At 31.9% G+C, this 27,195-nt stretch overlaps 1 protein-coding gene across 3 annotated transcripts in view; it reads left to right on the top strand.

Annotated features, from left to right (window-relative positions):
* Positions 1-27,195, top strand: part of BRD10 (bromodomain containing 10) — a 92,119-nt gene that overhangs the window by 51,833 nt on the left and 13,091 nt on the right. For 2 of the 3 annotated variants that reach the window (XM_012738093.2, XM_076008678.1), the window contains 2 exons: positions 6,325-6,404; positions 14,869-14,958. In XM_012738093.2, the coding sequence (XP_012593547.1) occupies positions 6,325-6,404; positions 14,869-14,958 (170 nt within the window). The remainder of the gene's footprint in view (positions 1-6,324; positions 6,405-14,868; positions 14,959-27,195) is intronic. The other variant, XM_012738100.3, reaches the window with a different exon arrangement.

Here is a 27,195-nt window from a genome sequence, read left to right as displayed (position 1 = left end):
ATAGGTGAAGAAACTGAGGTTAAAAAATGATCAATAACCTCAACTTAATAATAGTTAAGTATAGGTAAAAACATCAGAATAAAAGGTCAAGCAGAGAAAAATTACTGTGTGCTGTGGTAGTCTGGAAAGGTTTCAAAGAGGATGAAGAACTTTGAAGAATTATAGGGATTGGATAGGTGTAAAATGAGCAAAATCGTGGAGGTATAATTAAGTGAGGTGTCACTGAAAAAAATTAGCACAATTAAAGAAAAACTTTCGTGGAAAATTGAGGCTTCAAAAGCTGTTTGATGGGAGTATGCCATTTTTGGGTAGTATCTTTCTAGGCATGTGGTGCTGTTCTAAATAATTGAATCAGGAGTCCAATGCAATGAAATGAGCTTGAAATAAGATACATCAGATGTGTAAAATGCAATGAGCTGCTTTATAGGAAATGACTGAGAGAGTAATATAATCTACAATGCTTGATTACTTTCAGGTCCATATTTGTGAAAAGATTATATAGTTCTGTGTTAATAACACTATAGAACCTTGGTTTGTGTATCTTTGTGGAGAAAGTTTTTAAGAGTAGCAGCTGGAGATTCCAAGACATAAGAGGGTGAAATGATTGACTGTATGCCATGTCCTTTTATTTTTTTAAAATAATCCCTCTATCTTTTCCCTAAAAATATTAGTACTTGTGTAATGCTTATTGTATGCTAAGCATGGTTCTAAGACTATATACATATTATTTCATTTTATCTTCATAAAGACTCCAGAAAATAGATACTACTATTATTCCCAATTATCTAGATTTTGTAAATTAAAAAAAATTGAGGTACAGAGAGGTTTATTTACTTGTCCAAGGTTACACAGCCAATGGGTGGCAGGATTAGGAGAAAGGATCTTGCAAGATAATTAGAATACCATTAAAGAGCTATGAAAAGGGCCAGGCACCGTGGCTCACGCCTGTAATCCTAGTACTCTGGGAGGCTGAGGTGGGCGGATTGCTTGAGATCAGGAGTTCGAAACCAGCCTGAGCAAGAGTGAGACCCTGTCTCTACTATAAATAGAAAGAAATTAATTGGCCAACTAAAAATATATAGAGAAAATTAGCTGGGCATGGTGGCACATGCCTGTAGTCCCAGCTACTCGGGAGGCTGAGGCAGGAGGATTGCTTGAGCCCAGGAGTTTGAGGTTGCTGTGAGCTAGGCTGACACCATGGCACTCACTCTAGCCTGGGCAACAAAGCGAGACTTTGTCTCAAAAACAAACAAACAAACAAATAAAAAAAGAGCTATGAAAAGAAGCTGGCAGGGATTAGGTGAAGGGGTGGAAGATAACTTTAAGAAGAAGATTCTAAATCCAGATAAAGACTGATTATATGACTTTTCTATCACATTGTAAAAGGAAATTTCATTTTGAGAGAGATGTTGCAGTAAGTAGCAGAATTTGGCAACTGATTCAAATTCTAAGTTAAAGGGAAAAAAGAAGTGGATGTTCAGGAGTTACTGAATTATGTGATAGGGTTAAAGAATTACCAGTAGAATGAAAAATTTGCTCATTGACAGGGGGAACAGAGGGAAAATCAGCTGTTTTTGTAAGGTCAAATTACTTAAGAGAACATTCTTGAAACTCCTGTACAGTGTTGATGGGAATGTAAATTAGCACAACCTCTATGGAAAACAGTATGGAGATTTCTCAAAGAACTAAAAATAGAACTACCATATGATCCAGCAATTCCACTTCTAGATATCTACCCAAAGAAAAGAAATAAATATATTAAAAAGATACCTGCACTGATATGTTTATCGCAGCACTATTCACAATAGCAGTGACATACAGTCAACGTAAGTGTCCACTAATGGAGGATTAGATAAAGCAAATGAATTATATATATGTGGAATACTATTCAGCTATTTAAAAAAGAATGAAATATCATTTGTAGCAACATGGATAAAACTGGAGGCTATCTTAAGTTAAACAACTCAGGCAAAAAGACAATACCATATGTTCTCACTTATAAGTAATAGCTAAATAATGTGTAGACTGGAAGCAGAGTGTGGGCCAACATATATCAGAGACTGGGAGGGGTTGGGATGGGGGTGGTGGATGATGGGTGGTTGCTTGGTAGGTATGATGTGTGTTGCTCCGGTGAAATCTGCACCGAAGGCCCTGACTTCACCACAGTGCAGTATATCAATATAATGAAATTGTACGTGTTCCCCCATGAATATATGTAAATAAAAAATAAAAGAACAGAACTGGGATGAAAAGAACATTCCAGAAACTTCTATAGACTATAAATGTTAGCTCAAGGCATACACATTTAGTAAATAAAAGTCAAGTATAGACTCCAGTTCTATAACTTTATATTCCAGGTACTCCCTTGTATTTAATAATACAAATGCCCTTGGTTTTTTACATTTAATAGTGATTAATGTCTTAGTATCCAGTCACTTATTAAGATTCCTAAAACGAAAGCACTGAGGGAATAGTGAATGTGTTGGGATAATTTTAAAATATGGGAAGGCTAAATCTAGGAAGGCGTTTAAATGGAAGACTGAGTAGTCCAATGGGCCAAGAAGTAAAGACAGACAGGAAAACTGGGTGAAGCGGAGAAGTAAGGATGAGAAATAAGAAACTGAGGAAAAGGGAGTTGGAATGGGGATGATCCTTCATTTCATTAGTAAAAGGTATATTTCCAGATTCTAGAAGACTACAGTTACAGTATAAAATATATCTTTAGTTATAATTTTTCCTCTCAGGGTGAGCATCCTTTTCTTAAGTTCTAAGCATAGTGTTTTAGAAAGCTTCATTAGGGGGTACTTTTGTAACATTAATTACTAACATTTATCAAGGTTCATTATTAACATTTTCTCATGCATTTTCTAGGCACAAGCTGACACTTTTGGCACATCTTTGTTTTAGGCTCAAGAATAGTTCTGAGATCCCTTGTGTGTTTTAAACTGTCTTATGACTTCAGCATAATTTTAGGTTTGAGAATTATATTCTATTTTATACAACCAAGTATAAGGGCAGTGGAAATAAAAGGCCCAGGATATGATCAAGTTAAGCTAGGGAATGGAAGCCCACAGGGGGGCAGTATGTAACTTGACCTCTGTGTATCTTGTCCTGAAACAAAAACATGACCAAATAACAGCTGTGTAGGTTCAATAGTAACTCATGCTCCATTTATAAAATAATATTTAATAATAAGTAAGCATTGATTTTGTTTAGAGAAGAACACTGGGAAATTTGTAGTCATTGTTTTTTTTGAGGATACAAATTGAAGGTATTAAATAACAGTGAATGAGTAAACCTTCTAACCCTAATCAAAAGGAATGCTCTGAAGTCAATTAGAAGCAGATTACATACCTACAGAAAATTTGAAAGAATACAGTATCTTACCATAAAAACAGCATAGCTTTAAAGTGAGACAGATCTACTTTCAAGTATGTGCTCCAGTGCATGTTAGTTACAGGTCCTGCATCAGTTTCTTTACCTTTTATACCCTATTGCTTTATCTGTGGAAAATGAGATAATACCTGCTTTTCTGTGTTGTTACAAAGACTAATTAGAGTAGCTAGTGTATGGCACCTAACATGGAGCCTGGCACATGGTAGAAATCAATAAATGGTAACTATGATTTTTGTGAGGTAGAATTACATAATGGAAAGACCTTGGACTTTGGAGTTAGAATCCCTGGCTGTGGTGCCTATTTAATGTGTGACATTAAGTTAATTAATCTTTTTAGTCTTTGTTTTCTCACATTACAGTTGGGTATTACTTATCTGGGAGGGTTGTTTTGAGAATTAAATGAGATCACTTATACAAATCACTTTACTAAGTATACGACACATTATCAATAAATGTTAATCTTCTTACTACCACTACGAAGGCATATTGTTAAAAACTCTTTGGTAAATTGTGTAAAAATTATTTAAAGCATTGTTAATGTTTTCCTCATTGTAAAATAGACTTAAATAGACTCTCAGAATTGTAAATAACTACCTGCCTCCCTTTTCCTACCCCCAGACTGGCCAAATTTCTGATAAAAAGTAGGATTCTTATATTTATGGATCATTTCTCAGAATTTACTGTGTGCTAAATGCTGTAAATACAAAGTGAATAATGTGATTTCTGACACCAATAATTTACAATATAGTAAGGAAAACCAACAGATACAGTACTCTATGATACATGTTACAATACATTCATTGATTTGTGTATAGAGTGGTAGCTTAGAGTACTGGGAGTTCTAGAGTAAGTAAAAAGAATTTGAAGAAGGTTAAAATATAAATATTTTCTGTTTAGACTCTTCTTCTTACTATAGCTTAGCTTTTAAAGCAGATAACAATAACTGACATTTTTTAATCACTTACCATGTGCCTAGTAGTAATCTAAGCTTTTTGTATGTTATAACTTATTTAATTGTCACAAAGTAGGTAACACTAGTATCCCTGTTTTACAGATGAAGAAACTATGCAAAGAAATAAAGCAATTTGCTCAAAGTCATGCAGTTATTAGGTGGTTATAGCAGGTATTTAAACCCAGGTAGTTTAGTTCCAGAGTTCAAGCTTATAAAAATATTAAATTCATGGTACCATCAGGATGACCTCTGTTGTGCAAGATCAAATAGGGTTTTGTTTTTTTTAAGCTAATTAGAGCAGTGCTTGTGTGGCAGGATTGAGGAAGAATCTCATGTCCTTCAAATTACTGTTTTTATAAAGCCTTCCCCGACTTAGGTCAGCAGGACATTAAATCTTTTCATGTGAACTTCAAAAACTGGTAAAGATAGTGTGTAGAGGGAAGGCATTATGGTATTTAAATTCTTGAGTTCTCTTGAGCAATACCTATGGCACTCAGTTTAGAAATCACTTCTCCCTGAATATTGCTTAAGCAGCACACCCACTTACCTGTTTTGTAGGAGTTTAGTTCTGTTATAAGGTACTGTGTAAGCACAGAAGCAAATAACAGTGATGAGAAAAGAAATATATATTGGATTATTTTATTTTAATTTAATTAAAAGTAAATGTCAAATGGCAGCAGGTTGATACTTATTAAAACAAGACAGTAAAACCCATGTGAATCTCAGCAGCTCAAAATTTGCAGTTCATAGTACACATGCATTTTATTGAGTCAGAAGTTGGAAATTAATCGAAATTACAGTTCTGTGATATGATTAAAAAGAAATACAAAAATAACAATTATATACTGGAATTGTGTCAAATTGACATGAATAAAATGTGATCAAATTTACATCTTTCATGCAAGATCATATCTATATAGGAAACTAGAAAGTAGCATTAGGATTATGTACAGCAAAGTTACTTCATGTACTTACTCAGTTTTCCTTTAAAAAAAAAAAACACAGTAACTCTTAAGCTAATTTTGCCCTGCAAATGATTATAAATTAAAATTAACATAGAAGTATTTTTGATTAGTCTTTATTTCCCTTACATAGATTGTAAACTCCTGGAAGACAAGGTCTCCATTTTGTCATTCCTTGTTGTCCCCATAAATTATACAGTGCCCTATATCTAGTATTTGTTAAATAATTAACAATCAATTTATGAGTTGATTTTGCTAAGTATAAATTGGAAAAAAACATTAACATGTTTCTTACTAAAAATAGAAGTTTTATGCATGTATTTTTTTTGTCAAGTTAAATAGAGAAAGTAGATACACTTCAGTGTATACTATGAATTGGATTCCTTTTAAGAATATGAGATTTATTTTTCCCAGTGATTTCTGATTCCACAAACAACTAGATATACTTTAAAGGGAGATGTTTACCTTCTTTTAAAATTTTGGATATTGAATACCGCCAAGGGCAACCCATTAGTTGAGTGCAGAGCTGAAGAAATAGAAAAATCTTGTTTCCTAAGCTACCGAGGGGATTTTCACATTAGGTTGGCTAGAGACCATAATCTTCAGATATAGCTATTATGCAAGTTCCTGACTGCGGAAGTCCTTGTTAAAGGTAAGGTTTCTTTTCTTGTAGTTTCATGTTAAGTTGTGAATGTAGATTTCAACTGAGCAGCAGTAATGTGATTTTTTTGCCTAATCTTACTGCAATAAATTTAGGTACTGTACAACACATTGGGGATCATAATAGTTTGGTTCTTATATAAACAAAACAGCATTTGTTAATATGTCTATTACAGGTAGTTATAGTTTAATGTTTGCTTTTACTGAGGCTTGTTTTGATTCATCATTTTTATTTGACTCACTAGCAGCCATCTGTTAGTTATAATTTAACTTTCAAGGCTCTGTGTGATTGGGTTTTTGTTAATGAAGTGCTATAAACAGCCTTATGAAGCTTTTCTCTTTTAATCTTGAAAGGAAAAAAATCCATATCTAAAAAAGCAATCACAAAGAAGAGGAAAACTGTCACAAAGTCACCTACTGTACCAGAATTTCAGGTAAATGTTTCAATTTTGTCTCAAAATTTTTAAGTTTAATTTTTTGTTTCGGTGTTCATATCATTCCTAGAGAGATTGGCTGAATTAAAAGAAACTGTAGCACACATACTTTTAATGAAATGTTTCTGACAATGACTTTTTTCCCCTGCATGTGCAGATACAGCCAACATTTAATCTGCTAATATTTCACAATTTTGTACCTCTATTTTTGTCTCTTGACAGTCAGAAACCTCTGTGGTTTTTTGATATGCTAACCTGTACTAAGTTTTATAAAAGTAGTTTAATAGGAATGTACATATATAGTATATATGTGTGTGTATGTATATATTTTATATATATAAAAGGAAATGTGTAAATGAAACTCTTCCAAGGACAAATCATAATTTAAACATGGTAATGTTGCCTAGGTGATTTATTTGTATTTATTTGAACACTGTAGAAATGGTAGATTAACTTAAGAAATAAATCTTTTAGCTATATATGAGCTTCAGAGACAATATTAAGAAAAGGTTAATTGAAATGGTCTTTAAACATTTCTACAAAAAGAGAAAAGGAATTATAAATATTGTCATATGATTAAGTGAAGAGGGTTTTTTTGTAGTTGATACTAAGAATGAGCAGATAATCTCGTCCTAATTAAATAATACCTTTTTATTTTCTATTTTATAAAAGGTATGTTTTCTTCAACAAATCACATTTTCTTTAAAAATTTCCTTGTATTGGTCCAATCCATTTTCAGAAGTTTTATAAACTCATATTTAATTACCAAATGATAAAAGTAATGTTAAAATAAATCTGTGAGTCACAAGTCTAGATGAAAATAAAGGAGCAATCACTATGAAAATATTGATGATATATGGTGTGAGCTTAATAGTTATATATATACAAAAATGGGGATACATCTATTTTCAATTAAAAATCCTATTTTGGGGAGTGTTTTTATGGAAGTTACTAACTGGTAAAAATTTAATATTTTTAAATCAATACTGAAAGAAAATAGACATGTTTTGTCTCAGTATTTTAGAATAGAGTATTTTAATGACATTTGTAGGATGAATTATAAACATGTCTACAAAATGCTTTTATAGATAACCTTGGTTCCAGCATATTCAATTTAAAAATGTGATTTTACTGTTTAGTTAGAGGCCTTTCTACTATTGCTGGTAACATATTATTTAATGCTTTAATATTATATCATCATGTTTCCACTGATACCGCACTAGCCTTTGCTGTTTCTCCCACTCATTTTTTCCTCAGGGCCTCAAAGCGTTAGTCCTGGGACTACAGATCTTAGGACAGATCTGTCCCATTGTTAATATTTTCTTCATACCCATCCCGGTGGATGAACTTTTAAATGTAGTAAGTGGCATAGGCTGCGTAGATACTGTTTTTTAAAATTGCAAGTGGTATTCATTAGTGAGACGTGAAATTAGTTTAGTGGATTGTATTATGTGACCACCATTTCTTTTTTAAGCTAACAAAATTAAGATAGAAAAGAAATTATCAGAGTGTATCACATATAATAAATGTACCATATACAGTAACATGAATTTGTATAGTCACATATATTGTTTCATGAAACTGGTTTCAATCGTGTATGTATGTACATGGATCATGGGCAAAAAGTTTGAAAAATGCTGTCTTAAGTGTTGCTTTTGGTTATTGACCATTTGCTTGCCACTCCCAGAAACTTAGGGTCAAAAGTACATGTTTTGCTAGATTGAGCTGTTCAAAATAAAGTCCTCTTCCTGGTTCTCAAGGTGCCTGTGGGAGAGGGGGAGTGAGAAGGAAAAGAGAAAAGGGGAGATGGAGAGAGACAGACAGTGGCTAGAGGTGGGAATAGTCTCATGAGAATAGTGGTTCTTATGCCTAGTTTACAACATGAATACCATGGAATTACTCATAAAGAAAATTAGCAGCTCTGTCCTAGGGGAATAGATCATTTGCTTCAAATAAGCACATTACTAAAATAGAAGGTAGTATTAGTCACTAGTAAACTTTTTGTTAAATGCAAAACTTACAGTATTGACTATTAAAATAATTTTATGTCATTTGTTAACTTTATTTGAAAGTTCTCCACATGTAAGACTGATTATTGTATAATAAAATAAGTGTCCCTCCCCAAAGTTCTAGCAACATAATATTTAGCAGCTCAGGTTCTATAGATTATTCATTTTATCCAGGTCATTTTAAATATCACATTTCTAGTATTAAACATAAAAATACTTTATAGAAATATTTAGCCAGAATATTTTCTTCATACTATTCATTCTAAAATATCTTATTGCTGAAAATAATGAAGCTGTTGGTTAATAGATATTAGATCCTTTTTGAAAACCTGACCTGTTTGCCAAAGAGCTGGTCATCTTTAAATGGACAGAAAACATGCTTAGATAGAGAGAAATGTGTTAAGGGATTAAATTGTGAAGTGTTTTGCGGTTTTTTTTAAGTCCTAATGAATTTTTTTAAAATCCTGTTTTGACCTCAGTTAGTTTTTAGTTTGACAGTGTTTTTGTTGACTTTTTTAAAACTAGAAATTGAACTTCCCTCCCTATTGGCTTCAGGAAGAATCCATATTTATATGCACACCTAATATCTATACCTCAGATTGAGAAAGTTAGCATCCCACTCCTACTTAGAATATGCACTGTGGGCATTCAAATCGTGGATCGGATTTATTTTTATGTGTGTACGGTCGGCCCTCTGGCTTTGTATCCATGGATTCCCAACCTCAGATTGAAAATATTTTCCCCTAAAATTGTGTCTGTACTGAATATGTACAGACATTTTTCTTGTCATTATTCCCTAAACAAAATATAACAACTATTTAATTACACTTACATTGTATTCAATATTATAAGTAATCTAGGGATGATTTAAAGTATAGAGGAGGAAGATGTATGTAAGTTATATGCAAATACTACACCAATTTATATCAGGGACTTGAGCATCTGTGGATTTTGGTATCCGCAGGGAAGGGTTTCCTGAAACCAATCCCCTACAGATACTGAGGGACAACTGTATATTTTAAAGGGACTAACCATATGTGTGCCACTTTTTCATAAGACTTATGTCAATGGTTCTCAAGGTTGAGATAGTATAAAAATAATCTGATACCTTTATTAAAAATGAAGATTCCTGGATTTCATCCTCCAAAAAGCTTGATTCAATGGGTCTAGGTGGGTGCCAGTAATATGCATAGTAAACACTTGGATTCTGGAACCAGGCTACTTAGGTTTGAGTGCCAGCTCTACCAGTTACTAATTCTATAACCTTGGGGTAAATTACTTACCTCTCTGTAATTTCAATTCTTTATCTGTACAATGGGGTAATAATAGTACCTACCTTGTAGAGTTGTGAGGATTAAATGATATGGCTTACTGTTTTAGCTATTCTTATTGTTTATGTTTTCAAATAAGCATGCCAGATGCTTCTGATGAAAAATACTGCATTATGAGTAGGAAAATTGATTAAACATTGGTTTAAGAGCATCTTTTATTTACCCTGAGCACTTTTTCCAGCTACTGAAGACCTTGAAATCTTTGATTTGGTCTTATGAAAGTGGCATATGAGTAAGCCTATAAGAATTTAAAAAGTGAAAAGCCAGGTAATATTTGCATCATCATATTTGATCAGAGTGAAAACTTATGCTTATCCCCAGTCTAGTGTTATGATGGGTTATACATTTGGCATGTAGAGGAAATTGTTGGATTTTTTTTTAAGTTAGTAATTACAAAAAAATCGGAAACATTTTTGAGTGTTTAGAGTATTGATGATTTAAGCTTTTATATCAAATTTAACAGTTACGAGTTTGTTAAAATGACTAAGTTATTTTATTTATCAGTTTTGTAATAAAAGAAAGACTGTTAGACTGAAAATGAATATCAGGTTTCCTAATAAAATTAATTTTTCCCAAAAGTCTTTTCTTTTAATTTGTTTAACATTTAAGAGAGAAGTCTAATGTTTTATGAATTCTGTCTTGTACATAATTATAATAGAAAGTCCTAGAAAGTATTTTTAAAACATAAGTGTCCAGTCTCAACAAATTTTTAAAATAATTTAACATACTCAGTTACCATGACTCTGCTTTTCATTGGTAACCAAAAAAAAATCTTTCATGCAGTGTATACTTCTGTTCTATATGTTTGATTTATTCTAAAGGCTGATTTGCAGAGGAAATTCAGAATCCAGCTACTAAGACTTACATTACATTGTTTTCATACATAAGGATAAACTCACTGATCCTTAACATAGCTCTGAAAAAACTATATTTCTCCATCTAACCAATGGAGAAACTAAAGGAAAACAAAGAAATACAACATTCAATATAAAAAATTGGGACCAAAATTGAGGGTTTTTTTTTAAACTTCTTCACCGCATTAGGACTTTTTGATTATATTATTATTTTGAATTGCTACTTCTTAAAGTGAATATTTTCAACTTTGGCTTTTTTCCCCCTCACTTTTAACAGCAGGAATTTTTACTTCTCCCTTAAAATTCAATTTTTTAAATATAGTGTGCATTGAAAGAAATGCCTGTTTTTAATCATACAGTAGTAAAAAATATTTTGTTAACTTGTTTATCAGACTTTTTTAGTTTTATGTCACAACTGATACCTTTGCAGGTTTTGAAATAGTCCTTATTGCTGCAATGGTGATTGGTGATCGTAAGAAATAAGAAGAAATTTTCCTATCTACATAGTTTTAGCAAATGTTATAATTTTAGTTTAAATACAGTATAAATATTGAATTTAAAGCATACATTTAATGTTTTGCTTATAATTTTTATAATTATAAGATATTTTAATTAGAATGAGTGTGAATTTGATCACTTTTGTTTGGACCTATTCATTTTTACTTTTCTACTTCCCTTTGTTTTGCTTTTTCATATGATCTACCACATTGTTTGTATTTTTGTATGCTACTTTATGTCCTTTTTTGGAACAAATACATATTTTCAGACCTATTGAATTTCTACCCAGAGGACATAATTTCTAGTTTGAAGTGGCGCTAAAGTAAGAAATGATTAATTTAATTTTTCTGAAATGTGATCATGGCGTTCTTTTGATCTCTACAGGTCCTCCCCTCCACCCACAACATACATACATTGCTGTTTGAGTCAAAGAGAGGGCCTTTTAATGTTACCAATTAATAAAAATAAAAGCCTAAATATAAATTAAGCTTTATTTAAAACTATGATACATATTCAATTGTTAGATTTTTGTTTCTTTTTTGTGTTTAGAAAGACCCCTTAAAGAATATGATATAGTAGGAGTCCTGGGTTCTATGGTTTCCTCTACCAGTGTGTCATCTTAGGTCACTTTACCTGTTAGTTTTAATTAGCTCGTATTTGAATTGAGATAGGCCTATTTAGCCTAGGCTAAGGCTTGGACCAAATTACATGTTTTTCTTCTCTTGCAGCTCTAAGATGTATGATTTTGTAGCTCTGCTATGGGTTATGTCAAGTCCAAGGTAAAGTTGAGGGAGAATGTGATATCCTTGGGTTCTTTCTGGGGGATAAAACTCTTCTTATAACCTTTGCAGCGTGACTGAAAATCTCCTCTCATGAGTGTTGGCAGTGTAACCTGACTGTAATTTGAGCTACTATGGAGCTTTCCTTTTCACCCCTGGAGGCCCTGTGCCTCAGATATGTTTTTCAAGTTCCAGATAATGAGAAGGAGGTTTTAATAAGGTGTTTTGCTTTGTTCAAAAAAATGCATCTGTTCTTCTTATTAAGGTGGACTTTATTTAATAGATAGATTCTATTTTTAAAAGAACCATATGAAATTGATTTGAGTTTAAAGGCCACATATATGCCCTACTTTGTAAAAGACAGGGAATAGAGTTGTATATGACATAGAGTTGGCATAAATCAAATCAATTATGTTCCTATACAAGATTTTCTAATAGCTTAACTTGATTCTGTCTGCTATATACATATGTATATATATTAGGTATATGTGAGAGAGATATACAAAATACATATTAGTATATAAAGAGTATAAATTGTTATGTAGATATTAACTCATTTAAATATAACTTCAAAGTAAATATTGCTAAAAATATTTTGAGCCTCAAATTCAGCACAATTTATATTTGAATTATATTTATTTTAAAGAGACAATTGTCTTTATCATTGTATATTTGATTCAAAATGCCATCTCCTACTTGGAAATTCATCTTTTTGAATTTGCATACTCTTTAGCTCTATGGTACCAGACTCTTAGTAGCCATGCTGATTTATAATTCATAATCTTTTAGTTATTATCTTACTACTCAAAAGTGTTATCTGCAGACTATACCTAGAAACTTGGCAGAAATGCAGAATCCAAGGTCTCACCTCAGACCTACTAAATCAAAAACAATGTTTTAATAAGATCCCCATGCAATTCTTATGCACATTAAAGTTTGAGAAGTGCTGATTTAGTACAACTTACTGGATAAGCCACTTGAAACTGTTATTTTAATATAGCTCTTTAAGCTGTGGGAATCACTCATGATTTGGCCTCAGAACTATTATCCATTCCTTTAAATGTAATAAATATTTGTTGATATTATGATTAATTGATAATTAAAAGATCTTAAAATTTTTTTAGGGTATGTTTAGTTGTAGGAATAATATGTCTTCATTTTCCTGTAATTTCCTACAAACTGCATGTAAAATGTACCCTTCTTCCTTATACAGTGAGACAGCTAAGATGCAAGTAAAAATTCCTCTGAGCTTTGCCATATATGCAAATGAGAAATCTATGCTATGATGTTAACTGGTACATCAAGTTAAGTGAAAAGATATAAAGCCATCCTTCTGCAGCCTCTGGGGCAAATTTGACATGGCCATAATAGCATATTATACTACAGGAAGTTTAATTCTCACTGAGTATTTAATAGAAGTCTGCTGTAGGGTCAACATTGTCCAAAAGTTTAATAAGTATAATAGAAGTTGAAGAAATTATGTAGCTCTAGAGGCACTTACCTGGTTGTCCAGTCCACTGCTTGACCATCAGCATTCCTTTCATAAGTAGATTGTCAAATTGAAATGTGTAGTTTCTTATATCAAGCTACGCTCTCTCATTACATCACTGTTTTCTATTCCGAAATTGTTTGATTTGGATTACTGAAGTACATACTTTCCCTACTTTATCAGTTCTATCAGTTTAAAATTTTATATAGATATTTCTAATAAGTATTAACACTAATTATAACAATATCTATGATAATTTTTTCTTAGTCTACTAGGTTGGACCATATTGCCATTTTTGTAAATCAAAAGTGTGTCAGTAATTTTATATGTTTCAACCTAATAAAGGAAATTTAAAGGGTTCCTTGTCTATTTTTCTCAATAGCCACCAGGAATTATCTTATGACCCACTTTTGCTTTTGTTGTTTTGTTTTTTTTCATAATAAAAGAAAATATGCCTTTGAGGAAAATGATGCCCTTACATAGAAATTAATGAGTGTGACAAACATGGAGCGAATAAAAGTTAATGGCAAATTAATAATTTATAAGTAGAGTATTTTTTTAAAATACATAGTATAAACATTAAAACAAGACTTTTATTAATCTGAAGCTTTTCCTCTATGTGGTTGTGGTTTTGTTTTAGAAATTATCTATTCTTTTTCATGTTAGATTTTTTAAAATAGTTTAAATTATTTTAGGAAAAAAGTATATTAATTGGAAAAATCCAGTATCATTTTACAAGAACTAAAGCGTAGTTACTAATTTTTTTAATTGTTGCTGACACTTCATTGTTTAAAAATTTGGTAATTAAACCAAGCTAGTTCAGTTATTAATAACTAAGAATCAATTATTTTGGCCATTTGCCAACATTACCAAGGTGAAACAAAAAGAACCATACAATTTTGAAAGAAATAGATGCTATTTGTGGAGATGGTTTTATTAAAGACTAATAAGCTCATACTAAGAATGTATACTTAAATTCATCCAAGTCTTTAATATATTACATATACTTATAGTCCTTTGTTATTAGCAATCCCAACAGTAATAACTAAGGTTTGTTAAATTATATAGTTAGCAAAACAAACAAAGGTTTAATGATAGTTCTCCAAGGGTGCATTTCTTCACCTGGAGGCTGCCTGGTGAAGCATTTGTTAAAAGTGATTGAGTAGCCTGTGAAATCTAGGGTGAGTTTCCAGATCTTTGTCATTCTGGGCTGAAAGTTAATAATGTTAAGAAAGTACCTGGATTATAAAGCAAACCTGAGAGTTGGGGATGTGGGATGAAACCACCAATGTTGAAATTTCAGCTGCTTTTATACTAATCCTGAAGTTCATACATCATAACAAGTAAATATCTTTTAAAATATAAACTGCGAGCTTTCCTTGCCTTTTACTATTACAGAGAAAAATAATTGTGAATTCAGTGTGTGTTAAAACAACTTCTGTTACCACATTTTGGGTGTTTTATATTATGTGTTATCAAGCTGTGTTTTTGTGTTTTATTTTAGCTTATTTGCACTAATCTTGATGAACTCAGGGAATTAATCACAAAAATCGAGAATGAACTCAAAGATCTGGAAAACAGTAGAAAAAAATCGGTAGGTGTTGATCCAAAAGTTCTATATATTATTGTCAGCATTAAAATTTATTCCTGCTTTTTTCTAAATCTTTTTTTTGATTTTGTTCTCCTGGATTACATGAAAATTTGCAATGAAAGATAGAAACATTGTTTCTTTTATTTCTCCTGTGTGGTCTAGTTTTCATTTTTCATAGACAAAAATGGTGCCAGGGGCAATTAAATTAATTTTGTTTGCCTGGTTTATATCAGGTATAGTTTTAGATACTTCCCAATATACTGACTGGTTGTTTTCTGACTGGTAGTTTTTTGGGTAATGCTTACCTTGCAGATATTCTTAATTTATAATTATATGCTTTTAATGGAAGTTTATTGTTTAGTAACATAAAATTGTAATTACGTGTAACAGAAAAGCAAATGAAAATTTCTTAATCCTGCCCCAGATAATTTGTATATATGCTTAACAGTATAACTTTTTAAAGAACCTTTATCAGCTGAAAGTTTTTTTTTACTTCCACTGTGTATTCTAAATTTGTTATTAATCTTTACTTTCATTTTCTAATTTTTTTGTTCTTGAGAGACTAGAGTATAAGACCATTATATTATTCACCCAATACTTGGTAAAACACTCAAATTTCCTACTTATTAAATCAGTAACACTACTTAACTGGCATTTATAGTCAGGTTATGCACAAATTTGAAATACAGTTACATACCAATAAATAAATGGGAAAGGAAGGCTTTAAACACTGAATAAAATGAATCATCATTTTAAAAAAACAAAAAAAAACCCTTTGTTTTATGCCTTAGGAATGTCATGAAGCCATTTTTAGGTCTTTGCCCAGAACCTATTAATATAAATATGTATATAATACAGTTAGTGATGCAGCAAGTTTGGTATCAGCAGATTTGTAGTAATTTTATATACTGTTAGGAAAGATATATTTGTAGCACTCTGAAGGGAGGAGATTGAAATACCATAAAATTACAACCTTCTGAGATTAGCAAACACCAGGGTAAAACAGCCTTAAGCATTTCAGAAGTCTTTCGTGTGCATACTTGAGAGTATTGCTATAATTTAAGAAATAGAATAATGTTCATAATGATAGTCATCAATTAGTAAGAAAACATTATATTCCGTATACAATCTGAAAATGTAGAAAACTGTATACTTTAGAAATAATTCCATTAAAAATGAGTTTAGACCCTTATTAGACTCTTATGTTTTCATATGTATACTTTAGGTATATGGGCAGTCTGTTGATGTGGAAGATCAAGTATTAAAATTTACTACTGTGATATATTTTTCAAATAAACATTTATATTAATATTAGAATATGTTCTTGCAGCAAAAAGTCTTTTTTTATTTATTTGACGTTTTATGCTCAGAAAGGACTGATTCTATTCTTTTAGTAGGAAAGAATAGTCTTTTGAAAATCAGGATGTTGTTTATAGTTTATTTGCAGGGGCTGTTTGTTTTTTAGTGAGGTGTTTATTATATTTCATTCTAAACAATTCTTTTAAATGTGCTGATTTTTTATGCTGCAATTAAATACAACTTACTTTAATTTATTCCCATATTATAAATTAGAGTTTTTATTTGTTTTTTAATGGATAGTTTTAAGCATAGTTGATTTAAGTACTTATGGCATGTATTACAGGAGAAAAATACTTTTGCAGGCACTCTAGAATTTTTCTTTAAAGCCATCCACCTCGCTTACATTGGTGTTACTAGGTATACGCATCTTGCCTTCCTTCACAGGAACAAGTAGAAAAGAAAAATAAACTACAAATACCTGACATTATGTTCCTTAAGGACATGTATATCAGAAAATTTTAGATTACATAAAGGGTTTAATTGATTAGATTTGTCTCTGTAACTTTTTGACTTATCCGTGCCCCCTGATATTTGCAATTATTAATACTTTTTTTTTTTTTTTTTTTTTTTTGAGACAGAGTCTCGCTTTGTTGCCTAGGCTAGAGTGAGTGCCGTGGCGTCAGCCTAGCTCACAGCAACCTCAAACTCCTGGGCTCAAGCAATCCTGCTGCCTCAGCCTCCCAAGTAGCTGGGACTACAGGCATGTGCCACCATGCCCGGCTAATATTTTTCTATATATATTAGTTGGCCAATTAGTTTCTTTCTATTTATAGTAGAGACGGGATCTCGCTCTTGCTCAGGCTGGTTTCGAACTCCTGACCTCGAGCAATCCGCCCGCCTCGGCCTCCCAGAGAGCTAGGATTACAGGCGTGAGCCACCGCGCCCGGCTATTAATACTTTTAAAATATGTTTTTCACTCGTTAAATAGAAGTTCTTGGAATTGTATTTAGCAAGGATAGTCTTACTGAGATTACCAACATATGATCTATATCTCTTAAGTTAAACTGTCTAAAAGATTGTTTATGTGAACAGATTATCTCAAACAATGAAATGGCTACACAGCATAAAACAAATAGTGAAAGTTTGCATCTCAGTATCTATCTTTATTTTGTATAAAAGTTAATATTGAGTGTGATAAATATATAAAAGTTATAGGAATTAACTTTATTGAATGTTTATGTTAATATTTAATACCAATTTATTTGTCTGGCATTATTTGTGTATAAGGTGTTCCACTTAATTGAATTTTCTAGACAACTGCAATTTAAACCTTCGATACTAAAACTCTTATTTTATTTTATTTATTTATTTGTTTGTTTGTTTGTTTGTTTGTTTAATTTTTGAGACAGGGTCTCATTCTGTCACCCAGGCTCACTGCAACCTCAAACTCCTGGACTCAAGCAATCCTCTTGCCTCAGCCTCCCAAGTAGCTGGGACTGTAGGCTGGTGCCACCCTACCCAGCTAATTTATTATTATTATTTATTTTTTTATATTTTAAAGAGACAAGGTTTCTCAATGTTGCCCAGCCTGTGGTCTTGAACCTCTGGGCTCAAGTGATCCTCCCACCTTGGCCTCCCAAAGTGCTGGGATTACAGGTGTAAGCCACCATGCCGAGCCATTAAGGAAATACTGAACCATTAATTAAAATGATTTCGTTAATCATTTAATGGAAAACTTGCCAGCCTCCTTGTACTGAACATAATTTAACTTTCTTGATGACTCAAGGGTCATCATTATGAATATCAATAATTGTATTGTTACTCTGAAAATCTGTTGATATCAGTAGTTCTAATTAAACATTCATCAAAAGGCTTTTATGCTGCTTATTTTGAAGAATTTTGTTTGTATTGTTGCTTTTGTTCTGTCTCTTTTTCACTGCCAGGCTGTCTGTCACCTGTCATTTCTTGTGTGTCTCCATATACTTGCCCTAGCTGATATACTGTGGATTAAGAAAGCAGGTAACCATACTTATGAAGACTGGGCTCATGTTGAGGACCCAAGGGACTTTCTTAATAATGAAGTATATGAACTTGGTGATAGTGATAGCTATTTTGACTGATTCCTTGTCTCATTGGCTGCCTTCACTATTTTCAGACAAATGAAATATTAATATTGATCTTCATAAGAGGATATCACTGTCAAAGTGAAAATAGTATTTAGAATCAAGACAGTTCCATTTTTCATTATCAATGTGCATATCTTCACTAATGGCTCCAATAACAAAGATGATATATTCCATATAAATATTTGGTTGTCATAAGTGTTATTAATAAAGGTAGAAATGACAAATGATAGAAGATTTAACATGGATTCATATAAATCACCTAGCTGCTTCAGGAGGCTTCTCTGCAGGGCCTTTCCAGGTAGTTTTCCTACCAAAACAACAAGGAAGAATGATCCCATTTCCCCACCTAGGTCAATATTCCATTTAAAAAGTTTTTTTTTTTTAATTAATAAACTTTATTTTCTAGAGCAGTTTTATGTTTACATTAAAAATCTTTTTTAACCTCCTAGAAGTTTTGCCATTCTGTTAGATATACAGTCTTTTAAAATCTAAATTGTTGCTCATTCTTGCAAGACAACTAATTACATTTATAGTTAATAATGTGAAGAAAGAAAAATGCTTTAATTTCTCAACTTAGTTCAGTTGACCCATTACATTTAGGGGCTTACTAAAATAAGACTCAACATCTTTAGATCTTGCAGGGCTATACTTAATTATCTACTTGAGATTTGTTTAAATTGAAACCTCTGGTTGAAATAAATATATAGAATGACAAGGTCCTTTAATTTGTGTTTCTCATCACTATTTAGATCATAGGATTCTTTAGTGATCTAAAGGAGAAATCACAACATTTTATTTTATTTTTGTGGTTTTAATTAAGAGATAAAATTTGAATTTTGATTAAATATTTGAAAAGTATCTTTTTTAGTCTAGGAAATTTATTTTCCAGAAAGATAGAGTTAATATATTGTTAAATTTATCTTATCTTACTGTATTTGAAATTTGTTAGATGTTATTGTTTTCTAAATAATAAAAATTGGAAGATTTTGCCAAACTTATATGTTTAAGGTTTTCATATGATCCCTTTTCCCCTCATATCTGCTTAATTTCCTTATGCTTTATATCATGGTTTAAATTTTCAAAAAAATTTCAGTCTTCAATAAGGAAAGATCTGTGTAGAGCAGGGGTCCTCAAACTTTTTAAACGGAGGGGCAGCTCACTGTCTCTCAGACCATTGGAGGGCTGGACTATAGTTTAAAAAAAACTATGAACAAATTCCTATGCACACTGCACATATCTTATTTTGAAGTAAAAAAACACACAGGCAAAAACACTCGCATGTGGCCCGCGGGCCGTAGTTTGAGGACACCTGGTGTAGAGATTGGGTAAAAGGAAAAGTGAAAATTTGGCAACATAAAGATGCTATATATAAGAAAAGAAATATCATCTGGAGTGTATAATCGTAAATGAAAGTCTTATCAATATTGATAAATTAAAATTTTAAATATAAGACTATATATTTTATAATACACCTTTTAGCAGATAAGCACCTCAGCATTGAGCAGGATTTAAGACAGATTTCAATTATTACTAAATTTGATATTCAGTATGTAAGAAATACTATAAAACTGCTTATACTCTTATTCTGTGATGCTATTTGGAATTTAACTTTTATTCTCCCCATTTCTTCCTCCCATCCTCTAAAAATAATTTACACAGTGGTATGTTTAGCAGACTACCTCTAATAGTAGAAATTTGGAAACAGCCCATATGTCCAAAGTAGGGAGATGACTGACTAAATAATATTAAAACAATGGTATATATAGCTAGTAAAATGAAATACTGGTAAATCATTGTTACAACATGGAAATATTTGTGAAATGGTAAATTTTAAGAACATACAAAATAATATGTGTATAATGATTATAGTATTACAGAAGAAGCATGTTAAAAAGGAATTATAAGTAATGGGTAAAATTAATCTTTATTAAGTTCTTAAAATAATTAAATTCATAATACAATAACAATACTTTTCTTACTTAACCAAAGGATGTACATTAGCTAGACCAAACATTGGAGAAGTCAGAAACTTAGATCAGGGATAATACCCCATTTTTTGGTCACAGAATTCTATATAAGCCAATGGTTATTGGGCTTGATTTTGCTCCCCTTCCCCCAGGAGACTTTTGACAATGTCTGCAGACATTTTTCGTTGTCACAATTGGAAGAGGTGGTACTGACATTTAATGGATGCATGCCAATAATACTGCTGAACATCCTACATTGTAATGATCCTACAATGTACAGGACATTCCCCACAGCAAAAAATTATCTGGCCCCAAATGTCAGTTGTGCTGAGGTTGTAAAACCTTTGATGTAAGCCTATACTTGCTAAGTGTCCTATTCTTTCATTCTGTCTACTGCTGCCAACTTACGGGGAGAAAACAAATTGATGTTTTGAAAGTTAGGTAGAAGTCAATGAAATCATAATACCAGATCCCATAATTGAGAGTATTCTATTACATCATATGCCTCTAATTCAGACTTGTATTTGATGGAATTTGCGAATGTCATTGTTAACCTTTACACTTCATGATTCCATCAGATAGTGAAGAAGGATTCTTGATCTTAGCTTTAGATTTGTCTTAGCTATCTTCAATCCATTATGATTTGTGGCCTCTTCTAAGTATGTTTACCATTTACCTTTTACCTTCTTTAGTATGGGAAAAGAGGAAACTACAAATAACATGGTTGTATATTTATTTTCTTTATTCATATTTAGAAATAAAATGTGATATATTCTTAAAGTGAAGTATAGTACAGAATGATACATAGGTAACTGGAAAAATATTGTCAAATCATTTCTAAAACTTCACTTATTACATGTATTACATGTATTTATATGGACCAAAAACATAATTGCCGATAGTGAAAGCTGATAGGAAGGCAAAGAAATTATTATGCATTAATCTTATTTTCTATCACTTGTCAAAAAGAAATTTTACTGTATTATAATAAGGATGATGGGATTTTTACCTATTCATTTCATATCCTATTTTCTTATAGTGAGGCATCAAATCAATATTATTTTATAGTCAGATGTTTATAGTACAAAATCTACTTTACTACAGTGTAAGGAACGTTAAGTACATTCTGAGTCCTTAAGACCTAATTAACTTTATTTAATGGTTTTGGTTGTAGATATGGTTGCAATAATCTCACATTATTTATTTATTTATTTTTTTTTTTTTTTTTGAGACAGAGTCTAACTCTGTTGCCTGTGCTAGAGTGCCCTGGCATCAGCCTAGCTCCCAGCAACCTCAAACTCCAGGGCTCAAGCAATCCTCCTGTCTCAGCCTCCCGAGTACCTGGGACTACAGGCATGTGCCACCATGCCCGACTAATTTTTATGTGTGTGTGTGTGTGTGTATACACACACACACACACACATACATATTAGTTGTCCAGCTAATTTCTTTCTATTTTTTTAGTAGAAACAGGATCTCGCCCTTTCTCAAGCTGGTCTTGAACTCCTCAGCTCAAACAATCCGCCTGCCTCGGCCTCCCAGAGTGCTAGGATTACAAGAGTGCCGTGGTGTCATCCTAGCTCACAGCAACTCAAACTCCTGGGCTCAAGCAGTCCTTCTGCCTTATCCTCCCGAGTAGCTGGGACTACAGGCATGCGCTACCATGCCTGGCTAATTTTTTCTGTATATTTTTAGTTGGCCAGTTAATTTCTTTCTATTTTTAGTAGAGATGGGGTCTCACTCTTGCTGAGGCTGGTCTTGAACTACTGACCTTTAGCAATCCTCCCACCTCGGCCTCCCAAACTGGTAGGATTACAGGCGTGAGCTACCGCGCCTGGCCACATTGTTCTTAAAATAGTTTTAGTTAAGGCGTGAACAATTACATCATTGTGTATAATGTGTTTTTTAATTCTAGATCTCTGGTAAACAAGTTAATAGTTAACAAAACTGAAAACTGTTTCAGCTGTGGGAGGAAAATCAATTTATCTTTAGTTATATTTAAAGCTTTTAAAAATTAACATGACCTTTTGGAAATGCTGCAAAACAGATAAAATAAGTTTTCTGAAGTTTTCTTACTTACCTTAGTTATGAATACCAGTCTTATTCATCAGGTAAATGTTTCCTATATGTCTTCTATATGCTATGTATAGTACCAGGAACTTGGTAGGGATCTAAAGATTAAAACCGAGTTCCTGTATTCAAGGAATTCACTTAAAGAGCTTAAGATTTTATCCTCAACCACAGGGATGAATTATTAATTTTAATCAGGGTTGACTGGGCTATTGTCCTTTCATAAAAAACTTTAATCATTTATTTTCAAGTTATGTTTATTCAGAAGTCACCAGACACCTTAGATATTTGCTCATATCCCTTAGTTACATGTCTATGCGGTGTTTGGGAGTAGAGAGTGGAAGGGCAAATAACATGAATTTTATAAAGACTCAAATGTTAACTGATATGTTCAAAATCATAGAAAGGAAAGCTAAATGACAGGAAATGTCAACAAGAACATATATGACTGGAAGGCAAACAGAGCTTTAATCAACTGTAGTCACTGAATTATCTGAAAGTACATTATTATTATCCTCATTCATATCCTACTCTGCTGCACTAAGAACCAGATTTCAGCCCTTGTTAATAGTGCTCACTGCTTCTACTTACTGCAGTTTGGCATAGTTTGAATCCCATGAGGGAAACGCCATGAAAACGCCAGTGAAAAGGCAAATAGATTATATGATGTTTTTACATCAAGCAGAGAGTTAATGCTGTATATCCCAGCATGGAGTATGCTTCGAGAAGAGTTGAATTAGGTGGCAGATCTTTCTATAGTCAGAGCTTCATAGTGTGGCTTTTATAATTTGCTTTAACCTTTTTTGAAATACTTACCACACATATTATTCGAATATAAGTAACAATTTAAATGTCAAATATGTTTTAAAGTCCCAATAAATTTGTATAATCTTCTATTTAACAGTTACTTTACTATCTTCCACTGTTCTGGAAAATTACATTTAAATCTATGGGGTGGGGGGATTAAGGCCAAAACATGAGCTTCACATTCTTGATTTTTATATTACAGAAGATATCAAAATCTTTGGAAAAACCTTAGTTCAGTACCTTTTATGAATTGGGAAATAATATCATCAAAAACATGAGAGGACTGAACATTAATGAAATTTCCCGACCGTCTTACCAGACTCTGTAGAAAAAAGGAAGAAAATGATACATTATATATATTGAAGGAAAAGTAACTCAGAATCCAGCAGAAAGCAAAAAGGAGCCTAAATAAAGGGTACAGAGTCCACATGTGGATGCTCCAGTACTGTAAAATGGAAAAGGCTTTATGGGGACCAGTTTATTTTAATGTAACAAGTAGTAGCACCTGCTTTTAATTAGAACATGAGACAGTTAAGGCACATTTATTGACAGCATGAAACACTAATTTTAAAAAGACAATTGAAAAAAACTTAAGCAGATCTCAGGAGTCTAAAAGTATAATAATCAATAACTTATATAAGAATATAGGTAATAGACCTAGAAACTTCAGAGGTACCTGATAGTCACTGTATAAAAACATAACACAGTATCTTATTCATAATAATGACCTAGGTCTCAGGAGTTAAACTATATTCATTGTGTTGTCAGAAAATCTGAAAGACTTATATTTTAAGAACATTTTCTTTTTAATCTAAAGAGGAAAACTTTTGCATCTAAGGAGAAGACGTCAGTTATCTGAGAAATTGACTTAGATATTAACACATTAACTGTATTTAACTCATGATAGTTTTGAGCCCAGGGTCTCATGAAGCATATATAACTCATGTCTCTTCACCTTGGGAGCCACGAGGACTATTTTTCAAGTTACATTTAACTCATGCACATAAACAACAAAAAATAACAACTTTTTCATTAAATTAGAAAAGATTGTTTTGTTTTCAAAGCTTTTATTCTGTTTTTGTAATAAAATACCATGGCCCCAAGGAATCCCTATTGTGGGCCTCTTTTGTGGTATAGGCATTGCGATAGAGTATGAAAAAGTAAAAATAAGTAGGACCTGCTTTTAAGGTATTTCCAACCTTAATTTCACTTAGGTGGAACTTTTTATGCCCCTGTGATGCCAAATAAACAGTGTTACTTAGTCATTTAGTTTTGTGCTGTGAATTGCTTGAGAATCTACCTTTCTGATAGCATGTATAAATTTGATAAAATTTTATCAACTTGTTTGCTACCACCATTCCACTGAAAACAATCAAATTCAGATACTCAGCCAGTGGTTAATTTCCCATCCAGAGTTCATTCTTCTTTGTAAATGAAAATGGTAGCATATCATCTATTAAATGTACATTGTTAGATTTTCTTCCCCAGTGATAGTGAACTACCTCACTAGGAATGTGATCTGTTGCCCAGGTTTTCCTTCTCTACAAAGTCAAAAGACACAGCAACTTGCAGTGTTATCATCATTATTGTAGTTGTTTGCTTCCATGTTTTCTATTTAAATGCTAACGTAGAAGTACAATGTAAATATTATATATAATATTCAATGTATTCAGTGTGGGATGCCTTTAAAATAAAGTACAGATGCTTTCCTTTCCTGTTAAGTTAGTCAGGTGAAAATTGGTGAGAGTATCTTAAGAGAAAATAATAGCATATGATATTAAAGTTCATGTTAGAAGCTCTGGCATTCTTAAAATACTTTTTAACTTTTTTCATATTAATATGCAGACATTTTACTATATTGTCAAACTAGCACTTTTTTAAGGGACTGTATGACAATACGATGAATGCAACATTTTACTCCCAAAACTGTGAATATGCAGAAATATGTGACTATGGTAGTAGTTTGTCTAGGTAAGCAATAAGAAAGAAAAGTGAATACTATTGAATATAGTATTACCTTTTCATTTAGTAGTACTTAGACTAAGGAGAATGCCAAATAATTAGTTTATTAAAATACTTAATTGCAATTAATTTTATTTGTGCTGTATTTTTATACATATGGGTTTAGATTATATGAAAACTACTTTTAGTGATTTTAAATGAGACATCTTTAGCACCTGACTGGCTCAATCAGTAGAACATGGGACTCTTAAATAAGACATCTTTGTGTAGGGATCCACTTGGCATTTCTAAAAGGTATTTGCATTTTTTTGAAAAGCATAATATATGAATATTTAATTCCTTTTCAAACATAGAATTTATGTCTGTGACAAGAATCAAACCTGTAACAAAAAATATTTTGTTTTGTGATCCATGTTTCTGTGATCTAACAACCTATTTGTAAATAAAAAGCATATAGAAAAGTAGTATTCATACTTTGATTATATACATCATGTTTTTGTACTGTTCTTTTTAATAAAAATGGTGTTGTTATCTCCACAGTGCCTTCTCAGTTTAAAAAACATTAGTGTATTTTTATACGATTTTAATTTTTCTTCATATGACTGCTGATACTTGTTTTGTTTAGATAAAACATTATCAGAAAATCTACGTAAGTAACTCAATGGCTTGTGTAAACAAGTGACTTTCACCTAAGTTTAACATACAGAGCATCTAAATTTATTAAAATGTACAAAATATATCCATGGTGATGAGACATTTAATAAATCTACAATTTATTTATTTTCCTCTTTTTTTTTTCCTTTTAGGTGTCCAATGTCCCCAGCATCAGTAGATTGCCAACTCCCTCTCCTTGCAACACCCCAGCCAGCATTATGCTGGTGCTGTCATACCCACCCCAGATTACTGCAGCAGAATGGAGTTGTTCTTTAGTTGTGAGGTAAGTTTCCCTCCCCTACTCATATTGCACACAGAGTGATACAGCCTTTTTTTTTCAATATTGTGTAGTTTTGTAAGTTTTTTTAAAGTTTCGTTTCCTTTATAATTCCTTAAGTTATTAATGTATTGCACTCAAAAACTTATAAAACTGCATAATATAATAAAGGACTTATCTTGTGACCATAGACCAGCTCCTTTTTGTAGTAATCCCTGTGGAATTATAAAACTTCCACTGTTTGGTAGTTGGGGCATCTCATGGAAAGGGAGCTGGCAATCTGCAGCTGCAGTGGACATTGGATGAGAAAGCAATGAAAGGTAAGCTTCAAATTTAGACTATACTGTATGCCTTTGGTTCCATGGTGCATGCTTGATATTCATACTTTATGTTAAACGTTAGAGTAGATTCATAAAAGAAAAATATTACTCTTCTATTTTTTAAAGTGATCTTCCATAAATATTTGAATTACTAAGTTCATATAATGCATTAGGATTCTCTTAGAAAATATTTTTATCCCTGAAAATAGTGAGAATTCTAACATTGAAAACAGTTAATTTGTCCCCATATTCACATACCTGTTTATAAAGTGAGGGCTAAAATTATATGGATAAAGCTTATTAAATATATTTTTATTAGAGAAAGTTATAGAACTACTGCACGGATTATCTTTTACTAAGCCAGCTACCTGCTGTCATTATCTTTGATTCTGTATTAATCATTGCAGATAGAGATTGTAAGAGCCTTTCTCATTTTTATTACATCTCCATTCTCTGTGTTTGAAGATAGAGGAATTCACTGTTTTACTTTTGTTTTAATTCACTTTTAAACTGTGGGTCACTATAATTTTAATTATTATATTTAATTATTTAAAACTATAATTTTAATAATTATTATATTAAAATTATTATAATTTTTAAAATTAACAAAATAAATTTTAGATTTTACTTATTGCATTACAGAGATACTTACATGTAAATATAAGTACTTACACAATATAATTTATTTCTTTAGGAATTATCTATTTGAGGACCAAGAGAGACAACATTGTGTAGTGAAAGGAGAGTAGATTTTACCA

This window comes from Microcebus murinus, chromosome 12 (genome assembly GCF_040939455.1).
Source record: "Microcebus murinus isolate Inina chromosome 12, M.murinus_Inina_mat1.0, whole genome shotgun sequence".
Lineage (NCBI taxonomy): Eukaryota > Metazoa > Chordata > Mammalia > Primates > Cheirogaleidae > Microcebus > Microcebus murinus.
The sequence above is the reverse complement of the archived record's forward strand: the minus strand, read 5'-3'. Positions and strand labels throughout refer to the sequence as shown.